Raw genomic sequence first — 18,812 nt, forward strand, 5'->3', positions numbered from 1 at the left:
GACGTGGGGTGAAGGGAACAACATCACAATCAAATAAGTTAACAATTATCCTAAATAATGATATCAAATTCATAAAACCTCAAAGAAAATCTACTGATTGTACAGCAATCATTAACGGAAATAATAAACATTATAATATATGAAAATGTACTGCATCCAGTGCAAGTGAAAATCCTTGCACGTAATTAAATTAATACTAATGATAAACTTTAACAAGAAGATAGCAAGTGAACAACTTACTGTAAACTCCAAGGGATTCGCCGTCGCCTCTCACGGGTACCAGAAGAACGTTGCCGTCAACCTTGTAGTGTGACTCAACACGAAGGCGCGGGAAAAATAACTCAAATTCCATCTTGTTCTTGTCCAGGTTAACGCTGAAAGAAAATAAATCTTGTCACAAGGATGATACATGACAGGTGAGTCGATCAAGTGGCTGCGGAGATGGCGAAACAGTAAAACGTTGCCTTTGAAAGTTTCCGCTGCCATACAAGTGCCGCAAAAAAGTGACCATGACAGTCTTAAAATTTGTAACGACAAATACACAGTTAATTTAATTGATGAAATTTTAGTGATAGCTATCGTTCTTTTGTTTTTTTAAATATATATATGGTGCACTAAACTGCTATTTACCAGTGGCGTAGCGTTATAGTACGCCCATACGCCCGGCGTTCCCTGATTTAAAATTTAAAAAATACGTAAATGCTGTAAATATAAAGTAAATCTTGACTAATTTCATATATGTTTGACCTTCATGGCATTATAATAGCTATTTTTCGCGATCCGCTTGCAACGCTCCACTAACAACACTCGTTCCAGCATTTTTTCAATGCCTTTCCTGCCTGGACGCCGGGCAAGTTCGGCGTAAAGAACTCTATATTCCTTGCTGCCTTTCTGGAGGGAAAGCTTAGATCTGTACAGCACGCGCGCAAATTCTCTATGGTACGCCAGCGTATGGAGCAGAGGGGTACGTGATTGGTTCATGTGACCCTTCCTGCCTTCTGAAGCAGACAACAGCGGTAGAATTCCTACCCGGTTCTTCGCGCTCATGCCACTCGTGCTATGTGATGCTACAATACGCAATATTGACTGACGTAACTTTACCAAACTCAAATATACCATTTCTTAATGACCATTGCATTGTACTCCCTCTGTCCCATAATTATAGTCCGGTATGCCAAAATGGTGACTTTTTATTTATGTTCTTTTGGATACTTGATCGGCAAAATTGTACTGATCCTTGAGTAATAATTTTAATTTTCTTCTTCTGTATACACCAATGTCACAGTTTGCCTAACGGACAATTATTATGGAACAACAAACAAAAGTGTACCGGACAATAATTATGGGACAGAGGGAGTATAATTTATCGCACGAACAGCGATGTGTATTAAAAACTAAAGAATCAACATAGTTTTTGTCAAATAATTTGGTGAAGTCCTCGTGGTAGAAATTCAGCCTGTGTCTGCTCTACCACTTAACCCGAAAAACTATTATTTTTTATTATTATTATTTTTTCGTTAGTATCTAACTGCTTAATATTGTGCATCTCATTTTCTAGCTAAAACATGCATGGATGATGTTTTATTGAAAACCCAGCTGACTTCAGGCAAATAAACAATACCTGTGGCGACTAATTCCATAAATAAATTATTAAGCATAAAAGGGCCGACCCTTCCGTCGGACTTGGCGTTCCCACCCGATATGCCCTATTTACAGTGGCGTAGCAACATATCGCGAGACCCTTGGCGATATTAGAATGCGAGGCCCCGATCTGTTCTTTCAATTTGAAATCTCAATGAGAATCGATACAAAATCTTCAGGGATATGTCAGCAATTTATCATATTTAAATAATAATAATAAATTACTGGCGAAAATGATATTTAATAATTTCACTGCCTCTAAAAATGACTTTCTATGTTTTCCGGGAGCTGAAATCTCAAGCTGAAGGACAAGCCCATACACATGAGAGGGGCCATGAGGCCATGTTTTCTTTCGAACTATGATATATTATCATGTGATGATAAAAAACACCTACGAAAATAACATTGACGATTTCTAAGATTGTGCAAGATATTCGATTTCGTCTGTGCATGCTTTTTTATTAAAGAAAAGAATAAATGGGTAAAAATGTCGAAGCAATTTATCGTGACTTGAGTCGATATTTCACATGAAAAATACGACGATAATTTTTACTCTTTTCGGGCCTCCCTAGACTTACAGCACATGTGCCTGTATGTTACGCCCCTGATTCAAATTATAACGCTTAACTAGTATTTAAAACCAGATAAAACATAACGTTTTAATTGCAAACAAAAATTAGCCTTTTCCATCTCTTTTTCTCTCATCTATTTATTACAATTTTCGTCAACCCCATGGGACGCGAGGCCACGGGCGGTCGCCCACTTCGCCCTCCCCTTGCTACGCCACTGGCTATTTACAACCATTATATGGGTGATGAAATATTCCAATTTAACTCTAAAAACATTTGCCTCGTGTGTCTTATCACCACACTGCACAGAAAGCCCATATGCTGAACAACAGATTTATTTCACAAAAGGAAATAAAAAGAAAACATAGTACACGAATACTACAGCTTTACGAGTACCAACAGCCAGCCCACTTCGAAACATGGATTTGCACATAAACCATCGTGCACCGTTCACAGTCTGTACAGCAAGTGTCTGACTTGAATCACTCGACCCCACCGGTCAGCTGTTGCCACTTGGCAGTGCTGCCCTCACACAATGGCGGAATTTACATGTACTACACACCTTATGGTCATAGTCTGTAAAATCAGTTCGATTATTAAAATCTAACGGTAGAATATGGTAAATGTTACCGTAACTTCTAATCTAAGACTGTAACCGTGTACTCAATTGCTATTACAGCGCTGTAAAAGAGATGTTGCTTGTCAAATAAGTAAAATGCCAAAAGTCTTCGATCCACAATCTAGTCACAGAAGATTCTGGATTCGAATCCCGTTCTACGCATTGTGACGTCTCCTTCCGACCATGTGATAATATGATCCATTTTTATGTGACGTTACCACTTGAAAATATGTCACAGGTGTAACCTTGTGATAGAAAGTGTAATTTTTGTCTTATTGTATGTAAATTGCACCTTGTTTGTAATGTATATCTCTTGTTTAATATTTATTGTATTGTATGGTTTATTGTGTATTGGGTAATGGTTTTTAAAAAGTGTTTTATATAATCTGTGATAGAAACCCATGTAGATGTCAGTTTCATTTGTAGCATATTTTTGTAATTAGCAAGTGATTCATCTATATTTGATCTGTGATCTTGAAATAGTATAAATATATAGGATTTCGCAGGAGAAATAACATTCGCCACAGATCGTCGACACAATTTAAACTCAAAAGAATTGCTTGCGACCATAGGAACGTCGATTGCTACGAATTGAGGTTATGTGTTATAGTTGAGTTAAGACACCGTTAAAGCAAAATCCTCACATTCGTTCAAAGTACAGCGCCTTGAATAACGTAGTGTGGAAAACGGCACGGTTCTGGGCTCTCTGGCTGGTTCCACTCGAATATGATACCGCTAGAGGCGCTGGTGTTGGTCTCGGTGCATGGTATTCGTCTGCTTATAATGGAAGTAAATGGAGTTTTCATTGCAACGTCTGATTCTTTTACATGAAACATTTCTATGAATGTGATAATTGATATGATATTTGGTACAGTGGTCGCGAAGATATTAACGAACATTCTCTACAGTCGACCACTTCCTGTTATCGTTATACTTTCATTAATAATACTGGAGAAAAATTGCTCTTGGTAACTAAATTTTTGTGTATGAATTAGGTTCATAATTACTCCCTCTGTCCATAATTATTGTCCGGTACACTTTTGTTTGTTGTCACAAAATACTTGCCCGATATTCAAACTGTGACACTTGTGTATACAGAAGAAGAAAATGAAACACGGGAATGAATCGTACAACGTTATGCCTCAAGGATAAGTACAAATTGGCCGATCAAGTATCCAAAAGAACATAAATAAAAAGTTACCATTTTGGCATACCGGACTATAATTATGGGACAGAGGGAGTATTATCATCATCATCATTTCTTTTAAAGATATACACACTGAAGCATTTATATTTTTTATATTTACTGTCTCTTTTCTAAACTAATCGCGGCAATGATGATAATGATGATTGCATGAAATGACAAGGGGAAACCCACAAAACTTTCTTAGTGCCATCGACATGAGTGTAAGGAAACTTTCAGACCAATGGGACAAGCGACACGGGATGTTTACACTGAAGTGACTAGTGACACAGACACTTCCAGACTGTAAAATAGCATTCATTGCTCATGAGGGTCGAAACAGCAAACGACACGTTCACATGTCGTATTCGCATGCTACTTGTTTTTTCGGTCGGAAAGCTCCTTAAAGGAAGGGTGCTCAGACCGAAGCGACGCGCTACAGGGGGAATTCCCAACTAAGTGACAAGCGGCAGCCTTGAAGCGGTACTTCAGTCTATTAGCAAGAGTTTGCTGCTAATTGTGCGAACAACAGATCTAGGCGACACGATAAGCCACACGTGTCGCTTTGTCGCTTGTGTGTCGCTCAAACTGGACCATTTCCTCAATAGCTTGGAACGTGTTGCCGTAGTTTGTTGTTCTCACATGCGCGATGCAATGAGTGTCTTGCTTTAGAGATATTGCGCACCAAAGCGGCACGCGACACTTATCGCTTGAGCATTTCACCAACCGAACACTGGCCGGTGCTGCCCGTCATGCCTTTACGATGTGAATGTTGCTCTTGATTGGCTCGTTTCCATGCGACATGTGTCGCGTCTCGCTTCGGTATGAAAGTTGCCTTGGACCGAATGTCCTGTGTCGCTTTGGTATGAAATCCTCGTATTGTTTGTCGCGTGTCGCTTTGGTCTAAAATCTCCTTGAGAAAACTGTGCAGTCAGAGCTTGTGTCCCTACGGTTCGAAAGGCTGCATTGATTACCGACTGCTCGCTTTCAAGCGACACTTGTGGTTTGTCGCCTCGGTATGAAATATCTCTCAGGATACTATTTATATTCTAATAACATAGAAAAATAAACTCTAATACACAATCCAAGACCTGACGTCCAGAATCACATTGCGATGTTTCTTCTTGTGTTACGCACGCATGCTATTTATTTATTCATTTTATTTTACTTTTCTTTCCAAATTAATGCCATTTCGTGACTGCAAATCACTCCACAAATATAACTGTTTCCATCAATTCACGTACCGCCTTTCAAGACAAACAAATCTACATAATATATTCTAAAAACTAACAAAGCCGCATTACTTTCATAAGAAAATTAGCACCGAAACTGATCGCACTGCCATCTATGTTCTCATCCGTCTCGGGAACCAGTTTCTTGGGTCGTTTTCCACACTACGTTATTAAAGGCGCTGTAGTTCAAAGTATATTTGCTTTATAATTGTAATAAATAAAAAATAAATAATTTCATTTCATCTACGTCAGTAATATGATTTCATTCCCCTATGCTGTGAAATAACTTGCCTAACAGGAGTCTGTAAGGAGTCTGCGTACTTCAGCATTGTTCACCACAGAGCATTATTAAGTTATTATTAGTAAATGTAATACAACCAATGAACCCCAAATATAATACTTATACGTTTCACTTGCCTCTTATAAGTAGCTGTGAGGTTCAAGAAGGTGTGGAGCCCTTCTTCCACACACCTACATGTGCCTTTTTGACAGAGTACAGTGTCTTTATCTATCATCTTCATCGGCGCTATGTAAAGTGAAATGGTAGGAACTACTATCGGATTAAAAATTATAGATGCTCTAGTTTTAACTCCAATTAAAAATTAACCACTAGACCTAAATAAAAACGAGTTACATCAAAATTCAACTTATTCAGTTTTGCTTTAATCTATGCTAGCTAATTTTCTTTTTTTCTTCTATTTTTTTTCGTCGTCAGAACAAAATAGTTTTGCAAACGATCCCTCTCTTTGAAATTCTATATAACAGCAGTTAAAATGGTAGACCTGATTTTAGAATCAGTAATCATTCACAATCGAACATATCGCAGATAGGTTTGCAGGGAGAATAGCGCAGTAAAATAAAGTTACAGGACGAAAATTGTATCGCTATAGCAGCAGTAAAATTCTGCGTCTAAATGTCTACAGTATATTATGAAGAGTGAACACCGTAACTACAATATATAGTAAATACTAAGAGGGTTCAGGCGGAAACAGAGAACTGAGCAGTATACTGTACTTACATACATAATTTATTATAAATGATATTATTTACAATTAAGAGTAAATATGTCACTACATATGCACGGTCCATCTACTGGACAATTACCGACAGGTTCATTGTGGAAATTGCAGTAACTACACTTTCTTCAAGAAAATTCCCAAAGGCTTAACACTTATAGTAGACACACTTTTCTTGCCTTTTATCCATGGTATAAAGTATACTGAGCTTCAGATATCTACAAACAGATGGACTGAGATCTGTGCTACAATTGGATCCAGAAGAGTGTACACATACGACAACAGTGAACTTTTTTTTAACTTTTAAAATACAACTTCTTATGTAATGTTTTACAAGCATAGCCAGCTGGATAAAAGATTTTTTTGGTGGAGGCCCTTCACAGCTTCCTTTTGGTGGGGGCCCCGGGGCAATTGACCCAGTTGCCCATAGGTTAATCCGGCCCTACTTAGAAGCGAACAGCAACGTAAGTGAAATTGATTGATTAATTTTGTTTTATTTTACTTCGTTTTTCTACCACTTTTGTCCAATCGCGAAGGTGAGGATGAAAAGATATAAGATTAAATTGGTGGAAGAACAATCAAGAATCCATGGACAAGAGACAACACGAGCCCCACAAAGGATTATACTGCCAGAGCCTCGTTAGCCTGGGAAATGCAGTCCAGGGTGTATGTACTACTTGGAAGGGAGTTGGACATTTGGGTCACCTTTCACACCCATAAATGTTGAAGGGTAAAATAAATAAATAAAATAACATATATCAAATATTCGTGTACGGAGTAATTTGAAGTATTTAATCCTATGATTTGTGTTACATTAGCGTGTTACTGAAATAATGAAAGGCTCTGTTTTGTTACTTTCTATTTAAATAAGAAATAAGTAAGTCATATTTACCAAAAATAGCAGTCTATGTTAATATGAAGCAGGAGGAACATCTCTACCAATCGGTAGAAGAGGATCAGTAAGTTAATAGGAAGTGGATAAATCTAAGTACGTAAGCAAGAAATGGTTAAATACTGACTTCCCTGTAATGCGTTGTGTGTTGCCTAACTCTCCGGCGATAGCAGAACTTCCTATTAAAAAGTTATAGGTGTCCCATGTTTATTACCGGAGGTTGTACAGTTACGGACAGTTCCGGGTTGTAACAATCCCATTGACTCTTAATGGGATCGTTACAACCCAGAACTGTCCGTGACTGTACCTATCATTATTGGATACGTTTTTACAGAAAGAATAAAATTTTGGCTTCAGTAATGCTTGTTTTAAGTTTAATCAGCCTTAACGCTATCAATTATTCGCTTTGAAACAATATACAAAGGATGCATATAAGGGAAACCGAAATCGGAATAATCCCGAACACAGAGACAATGATAAACACCAGGTTTTCCACTTTCCTTCCTTGTTAAGAGTGATCCAATTAGTGCTGCCACCTAGCGCCTGTCACGGTCAATGCGTTAAGCTACTAGCGTTGTCATTATTCTGTGAGACATCGAAACCAATGTTCAAATATTGTTTCCTTCAACTTTGCTTGCAATTTATGGGCTGTATTTGCTTCGATATAAGTGGAGAATGTTATATTATTTTGATATCGTTTACTCTTGTAGCTTATACATTTATTTAGGCAATTGTCAAACATACTGGAATGATCCTTATCAGTGACGGCGCCAGCCTGAAACAAGTTGGAGGGCTAAAGATTTCTTCCCAAGCCATTATTGAGTGGAATAATATCACAGACTTACTATTCATAGGAACAGTACAAAATACACTTTCACGTCAATGCTATCGTTACGAGCGACGTTTACTATTTTTGATAAGAAATCGTTTACTCGAGAACCCGAAGTGCTATTCGAAATTTCAGTTGAGTAACCGTAAAGCTAAACGAGGAGAAATGGGAAGACTCCAGCCTGTGCTGATTAATATAATAGCTTTTCTCTTCGAACACTCTGGAATACGAAAGATCTGAAACGTGCGGCTTTGCAATGATGCAATGTTTGAGAGCATATTCACCGAGCGCCGAACGCTCTAGAATACCAAAGATCTGGAATATCCTACTCTGCAATGTGCAAGATCAAGCATACGTCATCTCAAGGTCTCACTCATGGTTACGAAATCGGAAAAGTCTTTACGCGCGCAGGTCTAATAAACACACGATGAATCTCGGTTAAGAGCGTTACAACTCGATTAAGCTGTTACACTTTCATCAAAACGTTACGTGACAAAAGTCGAGCGGCCGGTCTAAAACTAAGGGGTGTTAATCATCGCGCGCTATTCAAACTTAGAATGCTCTATCTTTCTTATTTATTAACCGATTTTCAAAATTCAAACGCCATTAGAAAGAGTATGTAAACGATCTAAATCTTTTTCAGTGATTCGTTGATATCGTATGATAAAACGTTATAGCTTAACATTATAATATAACACAGAGTTTCAGCAGCCACATCCTCTTCGAAATCAAGGACGAGATGTAAACTTGTTTTTTTTTTGTTTATCTACAACTTTCATTCGTTTAGTTGAGTCTATAACATACATGGGTCTTTTTTCGATGAATTCTTCAAATGTGTAATACGAGTCGTCATTTAAACCATCAAGTCTTCTAATCTCGTGTACGCATAATACATTTTTAAATACTCTCCTTTTGAAATGTCTAAATTCTTTAGAGACGATGAAAATTTTTCACCTCTTCCGTTTTCTAGGTAAGAGAGTTTTTAACTTACAGTGATCGAAATATGCTGAATAATTATTTTGGTTAGGATTATTTCTATCTGTTTGAAATACGATTATAACCCACTCTGGAGTATCAGACATGCCGGCTGTAAAATAATTTGTTAAATCTATATCTGAATACTTTCCACTTATAGACTTTCTAATCGTTTTACTTTTCATAAAAATGATAGGAAAATCTTGCTTGATTAGTTCATTCTTTAACTTTATATCAACTAATGGGTCATATTTTACTACAGGCATTCTAACATACATACTTTGAATTACTATCTTCTCAAGTTTTCCATCTTCCCAGACATGGACAGCCATAGCATCGTTATTATTTCTTTTAAACGTAATTTTCAACCCTCCTTTATATAATACATCCTGAAATCCACTAAAAACCCCACCGAGAAGCCTTAGTTTGAACAAAACCTATTTTGTTCTGGTTGCATTTTTTAGTTGCCCATCTGTTTCAAATCCAGACATTTTATATTTTTGTGCTTGTGCTTTAGAAAGAAAGCAAGTGCCTAAAGCTGTAGAAGTAATGCCAGGATAATCAATTCTGTCAACAAAATACTCACATTTTTCAATTAATATTTGAGACCAAAGATGGCAGAAGAAATTGGCAACTATCCTATCCTAACCTTATCGTTATCACTGTATTTTGTGCCATCATCTCTAACAAGTGGTTTAAATTTCATGTATACATCAGCGTTCCAAGGATGTATAAACCCATCACCCGAGTCTATTTCATACATAATGTCTTTATTCGGTGAATTTATGTCACCTATAGTCTCTTGTGTTGGTGGACATTCTTGATAACTATAGTTGATGATATTCTCCATTTATAATATAAACATTTAGTGCTATTCGCAAACCTTTAAAATTACAGTGACGGGACTATCTCCAAAATTAATTGCATCGTCATTTTCATCTAAAACTGACACTTCTATATAATCAAACTCCATATGTTGAAGTGGAAAAAATAGTGGATATGATAGTTCATAAATAATGGGTTCTTTAAACTCTGCGTTAGATTTAAACGATGCAGTGATATCTTATTTTTTATGTCTGTAATCATCATGTTATAACATCATCCCCTTTGCTAAATTACAATGTATTGACTGTATCGAATGGATTCAATTTAGGAATCTTAGTTCCAGTATAGTCTTTATTGGTTTCCAGTTCTATATCGAATCCAAGTACCTCACCGATAGAACCAGCATTGTTAAGATTCAATTTGAATGGTGATTTTATCTCAACTCGGTTAGTAACATGATTGTCTTTTATTCATATATTTTTTGAACTGAAAGGCGATTGCGAGTTGATGTATTCTTCAAGTGCGGTTGTACTATATTGACCAGGTGGAATAACCAACTCTTTTGTGATGCTATTTTCTTCATACCACAGTGTATTATTGTGTTTTGTTATATTAGGAGTGAGATGTGTAGTATTAAAACCAGTCAGTGCTACTTTTAAATTGTCATTAGTGATAGGATAGGTCAAGGTTTTTTGTAAGATAGAGTTTCGTTCAGATAGTTTGAATACGTATGTCATTTAGTCAGATTATTTTTCTTAATTTTAAGGTTTCATATACCTCTAATTACGATCCTTAGTAGTTCATATGTACCAAAGATACATGTTATGGTAATAGTTTTCCAATCCATTTATATAGACGTAAATAATATGTCTAAATTAATTACTAATTTTGTTCCATCACTCATCGTGGTACCAGTTTTTGGTTGAAACGATATGGTATCACCATCTTCAAAGTGAATAGGCAAGTTTTCTGGTATTTCGTTTTTACACAATTCGATTAAATCTTTGTAAATTATAACCAACAATAACACCATCAAAAAGGCACCCATATGCAAAATTACCATCACTTAATTTAAATTCCCCATACTTATTATCATATTCACCAGTTAAATATACCTTTGTTATTCTGTTGGTTTGATAGTATTGTATGGTATTACGAGTTGAATTTATAATATAATCTTCCATCTGTGATTTGTTTACAGCATCGTTTTCTTCAATAGCAACAACTTGATTATGCTTTGATGTAGTTTTTCCAAATATGTCTATTGGCATTTAATAATGATAAAATATCTTTAATCTTGTAACCCTCGTCATACATTTTTAAAAATGAAACACACAAATGACCACACGTAACTTCATCAAAATATTGTATTCTATCATTATTATATTTGATATTGTTCTTAAGATAGCTTACTAATTTTTTAGGAGGAACACCGCCAAATGAGTCAAATACAAAACTTTCATCACGAACTTTAATATAACATATCCAGTGAGTACCGATATTTTAGAGACATCAAGATTAACAACACCATTTTCACAATTGTTGGGTTTACTCGGTAATTCATCTATCATGTAAACGCCTCTGAAGCCTTTATACCACACAATTTTCTGATATCAAAGTTACTTAGAGGCGTAATCCTATCAAGTTTTTTGTTGTAGTACTCTTGGATTTACGCTTTCGTGTAACAGTACTAGTTGTTTGCAAGTGCAGCAAACAATGTGGAAAGAGTAAATATAAAGCCACATTTGTGTATTTTTATTCCACTACCTATTTTCAGTTTTTTAAGGTTATTTACTGCTTTCATGTGTGATGCTAACGTAACACCACTCCCTATTTTGGTTAGACCACCACCTAAACGTTTTCGTAATTCAGAAACACTATATGGTAGTACAGGTAATGTGAAAATAGTACTACCTTTTCGTATTGTAATACCACTGCCATTTTTTATATTTTTAAGAAATTGTTCAGTGTTCAGTAAATCTGATAATGTTGTTATCATTTATAATAATAAAAATTACATTACATAAGCTGATCTCTTTGGCATTCCCCACCCCCAAGCAACTTTTCTATTCATTACAACAGCGGTTCCTAAAGGGGTCAATCTTTCACCAATTGAGGCATCTTTGCTAAATAGTCTATCATAAGCCTTATGCTCCAATTCTTTACCAGCCTTATGTCGACTTTCTAAGTATAAGCAAAAAGATGATCAAACTAAATGCAAACTATGTAAAATAAAGTTTAAAGAATCACTTGATAGTTGTAAGGTTTGTAAAAATGGGGGTTCTAATTTAAGTATCAAAATAAAAGGTAGCATACAAAAATTATACATGGAAGTTAAATTTATAGATACGTATGCTTTTCTTGGTACAAAATTAGATAAAGTTTTTTAAAAATGAATTAGGTATAAACTCAGCATTTTGTGCAACATGCAAAAAACATACAGCATTAAAAGACCCAATACTTCGTGTTGTGCGCAATAGTATTATCGCATGTGATAATTGTGAGTTTTGCAATAAAGAGATATTTACTGTATGCAACTATACACGATTTGAATTGTTTAATAAAGTATATGAAAATCTAAGCCTAGAAGATAAATTTTATCTACTAACAAAAGGGGAATATCCATGTGAGTGGGGTGACACATACAATAAATTTAAATATACAACATTACCACCACAGAAATACTTTATTTCCCAATTTACATGGGAAAAGATAAGTAATAAAAAGTACCAATATTTAAAGCGAATGTGGGATCATTATGACTTCAAAAAATTTGGTAAATTCCACGATTTATATCTTAGATTAGATACTCTCTTATTACATGATGTATTTACAAATTTTAGAAAGATGTGCTATGAAAATTATCAACTAGATCCAGCATACTACATAAGCGCGCCACACTTAGAACAGGCTGCTGCTTTAAAAACAACTACACAAGAACTTGAATTATACACAGATCAGGAAATGTATGATCTAATGACAGAGGGTATTAGAGGTTGCATTAGTATGGTAAGCAACCCCCACGCATTTTCAAATAATTGTTACATCTTTGATAAAAAGCAGGATAAAGTTGTTAAACTACCTAAAAAGCAAGATGAAGAGAAAGGTATATACAACTCTAAAAAACATGTTAGATTTATAATGTATCTTGATGCAAATAATTTATAAGGATGGGCTATGTCTAGAAAATGACCTGTTAGAAATCATAAGTGGATGACTACAGAAGAAATATACTAAGTTGAAAATAATATTTTAAATATTAACGATGAAAATGATACAGGATATTCATTAGTAGTTCATCTTAAAATATCTAAACATTTGCATAACACATTCAATGACTATGCGCCTGCACCAGAGCATTTCGCACAAAACTTTAGTGGTTTGTCAGAGTTTCAACGGTATATGATCGATAAAAATCTTGGGACAAAGCCAACAGACAAAGATAAGAAGCTTATGTGCACTCTAAATGATAAAACACATTACATAGTTGATTACAGAATACTTAAAGAGTATATTAGACTTGGTGTTGAGTTAGTTAACATACATAGTGGAATTAAATATACACAAGTAGTGTGGTTAAAACCATATATTGAGAAAAATACAATACTTAGACAACTGGCTAAAAATGATTCTGAAAAGGAATTTTTCAAATTAATGAACAACAGTGTGTACGGTAAACACATGGAGAATGTTAAAGCTAAAACTAATGTTGATATTATAAAAACACCTGATAGATATCTCAAATTAGTAAACTCAAAAAAAAAATCAAAATAGAACTATTATTAATGAAAACATAGTGTTAGTTCATGGTAGAAATATGAGAGTAACGTTAAATAAACCCATATTTGGTGGATTCTGTATACTAGAGTTGTCAAAATTATTAATGTATAGGTTTTACTATACATATTTAAAAAATAAGTATGGTGATAAGGAGAAGCTGCTACAGACTGATATGGACTCATTTATAATTTATGTAGAAACTGAAGACTTTTATGAAGATATGAAACAAAATATAGAATGGTTTGACACAAGTGATTATCCAGATGACTTTCCAATAGACATACCTAAAGCCAATAAAAAAAATACCTGGGATATTTAAAAATGAGTTCAATAGTGTGAGTTCAATTAGAGAGTTTATTGGTTTGAGAAGATCAAAGATGTATTCCTTTAAAAATGATTTTACAGATAAAAAACTGTGTAAGGGTATTAAAAAGTCTTACATAGAAAAAAAAATTGAATTGTATAAAAAATGTTTCTTTAACACGATACAGACGCAAGAAGAAATATATCGCATACATTCAAATAAACTACAGATATATACAGTTAAAGAAACAAAAATCGCATTAAGTCCATATGATGATAAAAATTATCTTGTAGATAATATGACTAGACTTAGTTTTGGTCATTATAGTATATGCAAATAATATTTTCCTTATAAATGAATCAGTCATCACGCTCAAATTATATATAAAGGTAAAAAAGAACTCTCTGGTAAGCAAATGCATGACATTGAATTTGTTTAAACGTTAAAATTTTTATACATGTAAATACATGATGACGTCAAACACAGTACTATTCGAATTAACAGAAAATGTCTTAAAACAGCATAGTATCCCTTATAAGGTTACTGGTGGATGTGAATGGATTGATGAAAAAAATCATGTGGGGAGTGTAATTGCAATAAACTCGTTAGATCTGGAATCATATGAACGTGATGTCAAATCAGAAATTGAAAAACATTCTATAAAATTAGGTGGATGTAAAATGCCTTCTTTTCCTGAGTGTAAGCATGAATTAATTACTTATTTTTTTACTACCAATACACACTATTATCAGATGGTTTTCGTTGATTGTGAAGATGTAACAAATGGATGTATGTGTGAGTGTGGCTCCTGCAAAGAGGTAATCGATATTGAACATGAAATTCGTTGTGAGTTAAGTGATGAGGAGTAATATACAGCGCCATGTATCATTTATATTTCGGTTTCTATAGAAAGAGGGTGACGCACCCTTGATTATGCCGATTTCGCGCTAAAAAATCCCTTAAATTTGTAGAAAAAAAGTACTGTTTGGTGATATTTAAAATCGACCCCCAGAAAAATCTGGGGCAGAACCCACGCATTACTATACTACTTAAAAGACTATGCAAGCTCTTTCTCAAAGACAGAATAGATGGAGTACTCAACCTCTCGTTATCAATTCGATTACGAAGGTAACACTTCATTTGCCGCGATGGGGGTATGCACATTTCAGCAACACAAAGCTTATAAAGTTCGTAAAAAGCAATTTTAAATGTTTCAACCATTGCAAGGTGGTGCAGAAGAGTCTTTATTTTTAGTTCCTTCCTCCCTTGTAGTGTAGCTTTGTAAGATTGTACCTTCTCGTGCTTCAGAAAAGCGTCACTAACTTAATAAAGTAGGCCTCAAATACATAATACCACTTTTAAATAGAAAATGTGTGATAAAATAATGACACAATTTTCTTTGTCATGATGAAATATCTTACTTTTCCTTGTTCAACGACTGGGATTCAGAACTTAGGCTAAAAATGGGGAGGATGCGAGAATAGTTGTAGAAGTGTTTCAAAGATTGATTCTCCTGCACGGAAACCACTGTGGCGGTATTGCAGAAATTATTTTCTAACCTCACAAATTATAATTAATTAACATGAAGTACTACGACTGCGAGCAATAAAATTTCCCAAGCATGCAGATTTCCGCACCCAATTTCAATGATTAGTTGATACGAATTTATATTAAGGCCCACTATATGAACAGAAGCTAATCGGGACGAGAGCTACAGTTTCTAGTGAATCCGAACCACTTAATGAATGTTACCTCAAGGTAGCAGTTTCATTGGGCTGGGGGCCCAATTTTAATCTTTACAATTCCTAGAATTTAAGAATTAGGTACTTTATGTACTCTTTGATCCTTTAATATCGTATTTCTCCCTCTTGAATATTTACAGAAAGATATATATATATATATATATATATATATATATATATATATATATAACGATGAAACCAATGAGAGAACATCGCTAACACTCATGCAATTTTCGGTACTCGAATGAGGAACTAACGAACAGAAAAGAAACAAAACACTTCTTTAGATTTTCAACGTCGTCCGACTTATTCATATAAAATTAATTTGTCACACCTGTTTGATCTGTTCCTATCTATACGATTTATAGAGGCTAATAATAATTGTACACATTTAGCTGCATATGCCAACAATCAAAGAACAATCTCACATCACAGCTACTGAATACGTCCACCTATACCACCTACCCGACAGGCAGCAGATTTCGTAGCAAGTTTCGCGCCTCATGATTGGCCAGTTACTTAGTATCAAATGATCAGTGACCATTGTTATCCAGGCGTATCTGCAGCTCCCCCCCCTCGCCGTTTTGATTTTAGAACACACCGTAATAAAAAAAAATGAAGTGGGATGAGGCTAAGCAGATAGGAAGGGAGAAGAGACTACTAGTGAGAAAATGGAAGGAGGCCAAGGAAATAGAGAAGAAAGGTGAAGAAGACACAATGAACTGGAATGGGGGACTGAAGATAAACAAAGAATGGAGGAAGGTGTTAGAAAGAGTGGAAAGGACAAGAGAGAAAGAGGAGAGAAGAAGGAAGAAGAATGAAGGAAAAAGAGCGTGAGATAAAGAGTCCAACCACATTCTAGATGGAAGAAAATATGTTTAGCCTTTCGGGTGAAAGTACAGTTGACAAGGGAAAGCCAGCTGCTAGAATGTTCCAGATCAACTGGAGGGGAGTAATTTTTGTGTATATATATCGTCCTGTTTTGTACTTGGTGCAGAGTCTGAAGAAGACCTTGCTAGAAGGTTGAAACGTTATGTTTTTAATAAAATAAATTTCTGCCTTGGTCAGCATATTGAGTTTTTCATATCATGGAAACAAGGCTGAATGGTGTTACAATCGTAATTAAGTAACCTTGCCATCTAACCGAACTAGGACATGTACAAGTACTTGAACAATGTACCTTCCCCAATGGAAGTTTTATAATGAAAAATGTAAATTTCTACTTTTTAAGATTTCGATCGAAATGCATCCAGCGTTCTACAAAAATCTAGTGGGGCTACAGGGGGGACTGAGACCTGTTTTGGGGGGCTTCAGCTCCCTCCTAGCCCCCCCTGTAGCGCCGTCCCTGCTCCTTCAGCATGTGTGGTGATGAAAACAACAAGGCGCAAAAAGGGGTAATGAACAAGTGAATCCTTCCGCAGATGTGCGGTGTGTGGAGAATTTGGAAGATATAAAGAACTGTGTTATAAATGCTCAAATAAAATATCTAAGAACAGGACCCATAAAGACTGTAGTTGATGGATATAAAATCGAAACATATTGTGACTTTTGCTCAGGATATTGAAAAGAGTAATGGCTACTTCACTATTTTGTCGCTTGAGAAATTCATCTTCAATGTGATTATATGCTTTCGTAAAAATGTTCTTAAAATCAGGGTCTAGAATCCTTATTTTCGAATTCGTTTGTCTTTATAAAAACTATTTTTCGTAAGGGGTAATGGCGAATATGACAGCTGTGTCTTTTTCTTTGTTTCTTGTGTAAACCAAATACTGTGGGAACAATGTTACCTATTTGATTTTGAAGTGAAGGTATTAAGTTTTCCTTAGAATCTATGCAGTGTCCAAAATATTTTCTTACAATTACATAATTCATTATCAAAGAGTAAGTGTTCGGCAATACCTCAGTTTCCCCTATATCATAATAACACTCAGCTTACGATTCATCTATTTACCTTATCTTTCGCTTAAGATATTTATTGATTATTGCTCCCGTGCTGACTCTCCAAAAATATGGTGTCCCTACTTCAGTTCTATGTTCTAGACAAAACACTTCGACAAAACACAATGCTTTGCAAAGTTCTTCTATGAAATTTATTGCACACTGAAAGATGGACCTTGGCCTTGGAATATTACGTTCCACGGTTGTCTTAGGAAAATATAATTGTTTTCGCAAGGATTGGTTGTGTCGAGAATGTTTGGTACCACTCCCACATATCACAGGAAGAAAATTCGTTGGAAGAAAACCGGTATACTGTAGCGAGCAGATGCTAAACAATTAATACGCAATCTGACATTCAGAAGTGTTTAACGGATCGTAAAAATGCTAATGAATTGCTAAAACTTACCATAGCCCGTGTTCATTTTTTCATTGCTGGACTGTTAAAATCGTCAGGCTTCATTTTTTTATTTATTTATAGGCAGTCTGCTGTGAGGGTAGGTGTGTGCTAATGTGTCGTTGTAGCAGACATGTACTGCGTAGTTTCTATTGGATCTGGTGCTGGCCACATCCATCTGCTAACAGTCACTAAAACTACATAATTGCTAAGAGCTGCAAACCTGACGCTCCCAGTATAACAATTTCTAATCTACAATTCCGCTTTGTTCTAATAACACCACCCTGCATTTTTGAAAAAAAAAATCGGATGATTTCAAATCAATAGGTGATTCTGGAAGTATTTTGAATGCTGATGACGGATATGACATAAAATTCATCCCATCACCTCAGGACATTCCCCTAGATCAGGATTTTTCTCCACGTTCAATCCAAGGAGTTCAATCAACCCCATACATTATACTATTGAGTTTTGGACATTTTGTGAAGAAAATTTTTATGAGAGATTTTGAAAATGGAATTTACTAATCAAAGTTTACAAACTTCATGCCAATATGTCTTGTGAAGATAGAAGGTTGATTAAATCCTTAATACTCTATGTGCACTTATTGTTCTAAATTGGAGGATTTGTAATCTACAAAACCAATATTTTATCATCATCTAAACAGAGCCATCTATTGAGGAAATTATGGAACTACACATTTTATTGTGAAATAAAGCCACTTAATATATTACTATTTTCTGAAAAAACTACACGTGATGGATAAAAATGGATTTCATTTTTGGAATCAGCATACTGAAATTATTCAGGGACAACAGTCATCTGTTGAACCCATGCAGGCCTGTGTAATGCATATGTGGTTAGGTTAGGAGG

At 35.3% G+C, this 18,812-nt stretch overlaps 1 protein-coding gene across 1 annotated transcript in view; it reads right to left on the minus strand.

The window, feature by feature from the left end:
- The window catches only part of LOC145993943 (protein takeout-like), a 107,337-nt gene that overhangs the window by 17,168 nt on the left and 71,357 nt on the right, over positions 1-18,812 (minus strand). The window contains exon 4 of the mRNA XM_083129910.1: positions 241-374. Within this exon, the coding sequence (XP_082986036.1) occupies positions 241-374 (134 nt within the window). The remainder of the gene's footprint in view (positions 1-240; positions 375-18,812) is intronic.

The sequence above is a fragment of the Lepisma saccharinum genome, chromosome 10 (assembly GCF_977018435.1).
Source record: "Lepisma saccharinum chromosome 10, izLepSacc3.1, whole genome shotgun sequence".
Lineage (NCBI taxonomy): Eukaryota > Metazoa > Arthropoda > Insecta > Zygentoma > Lepismatidae > Lepisma > Lepisma saccharinum.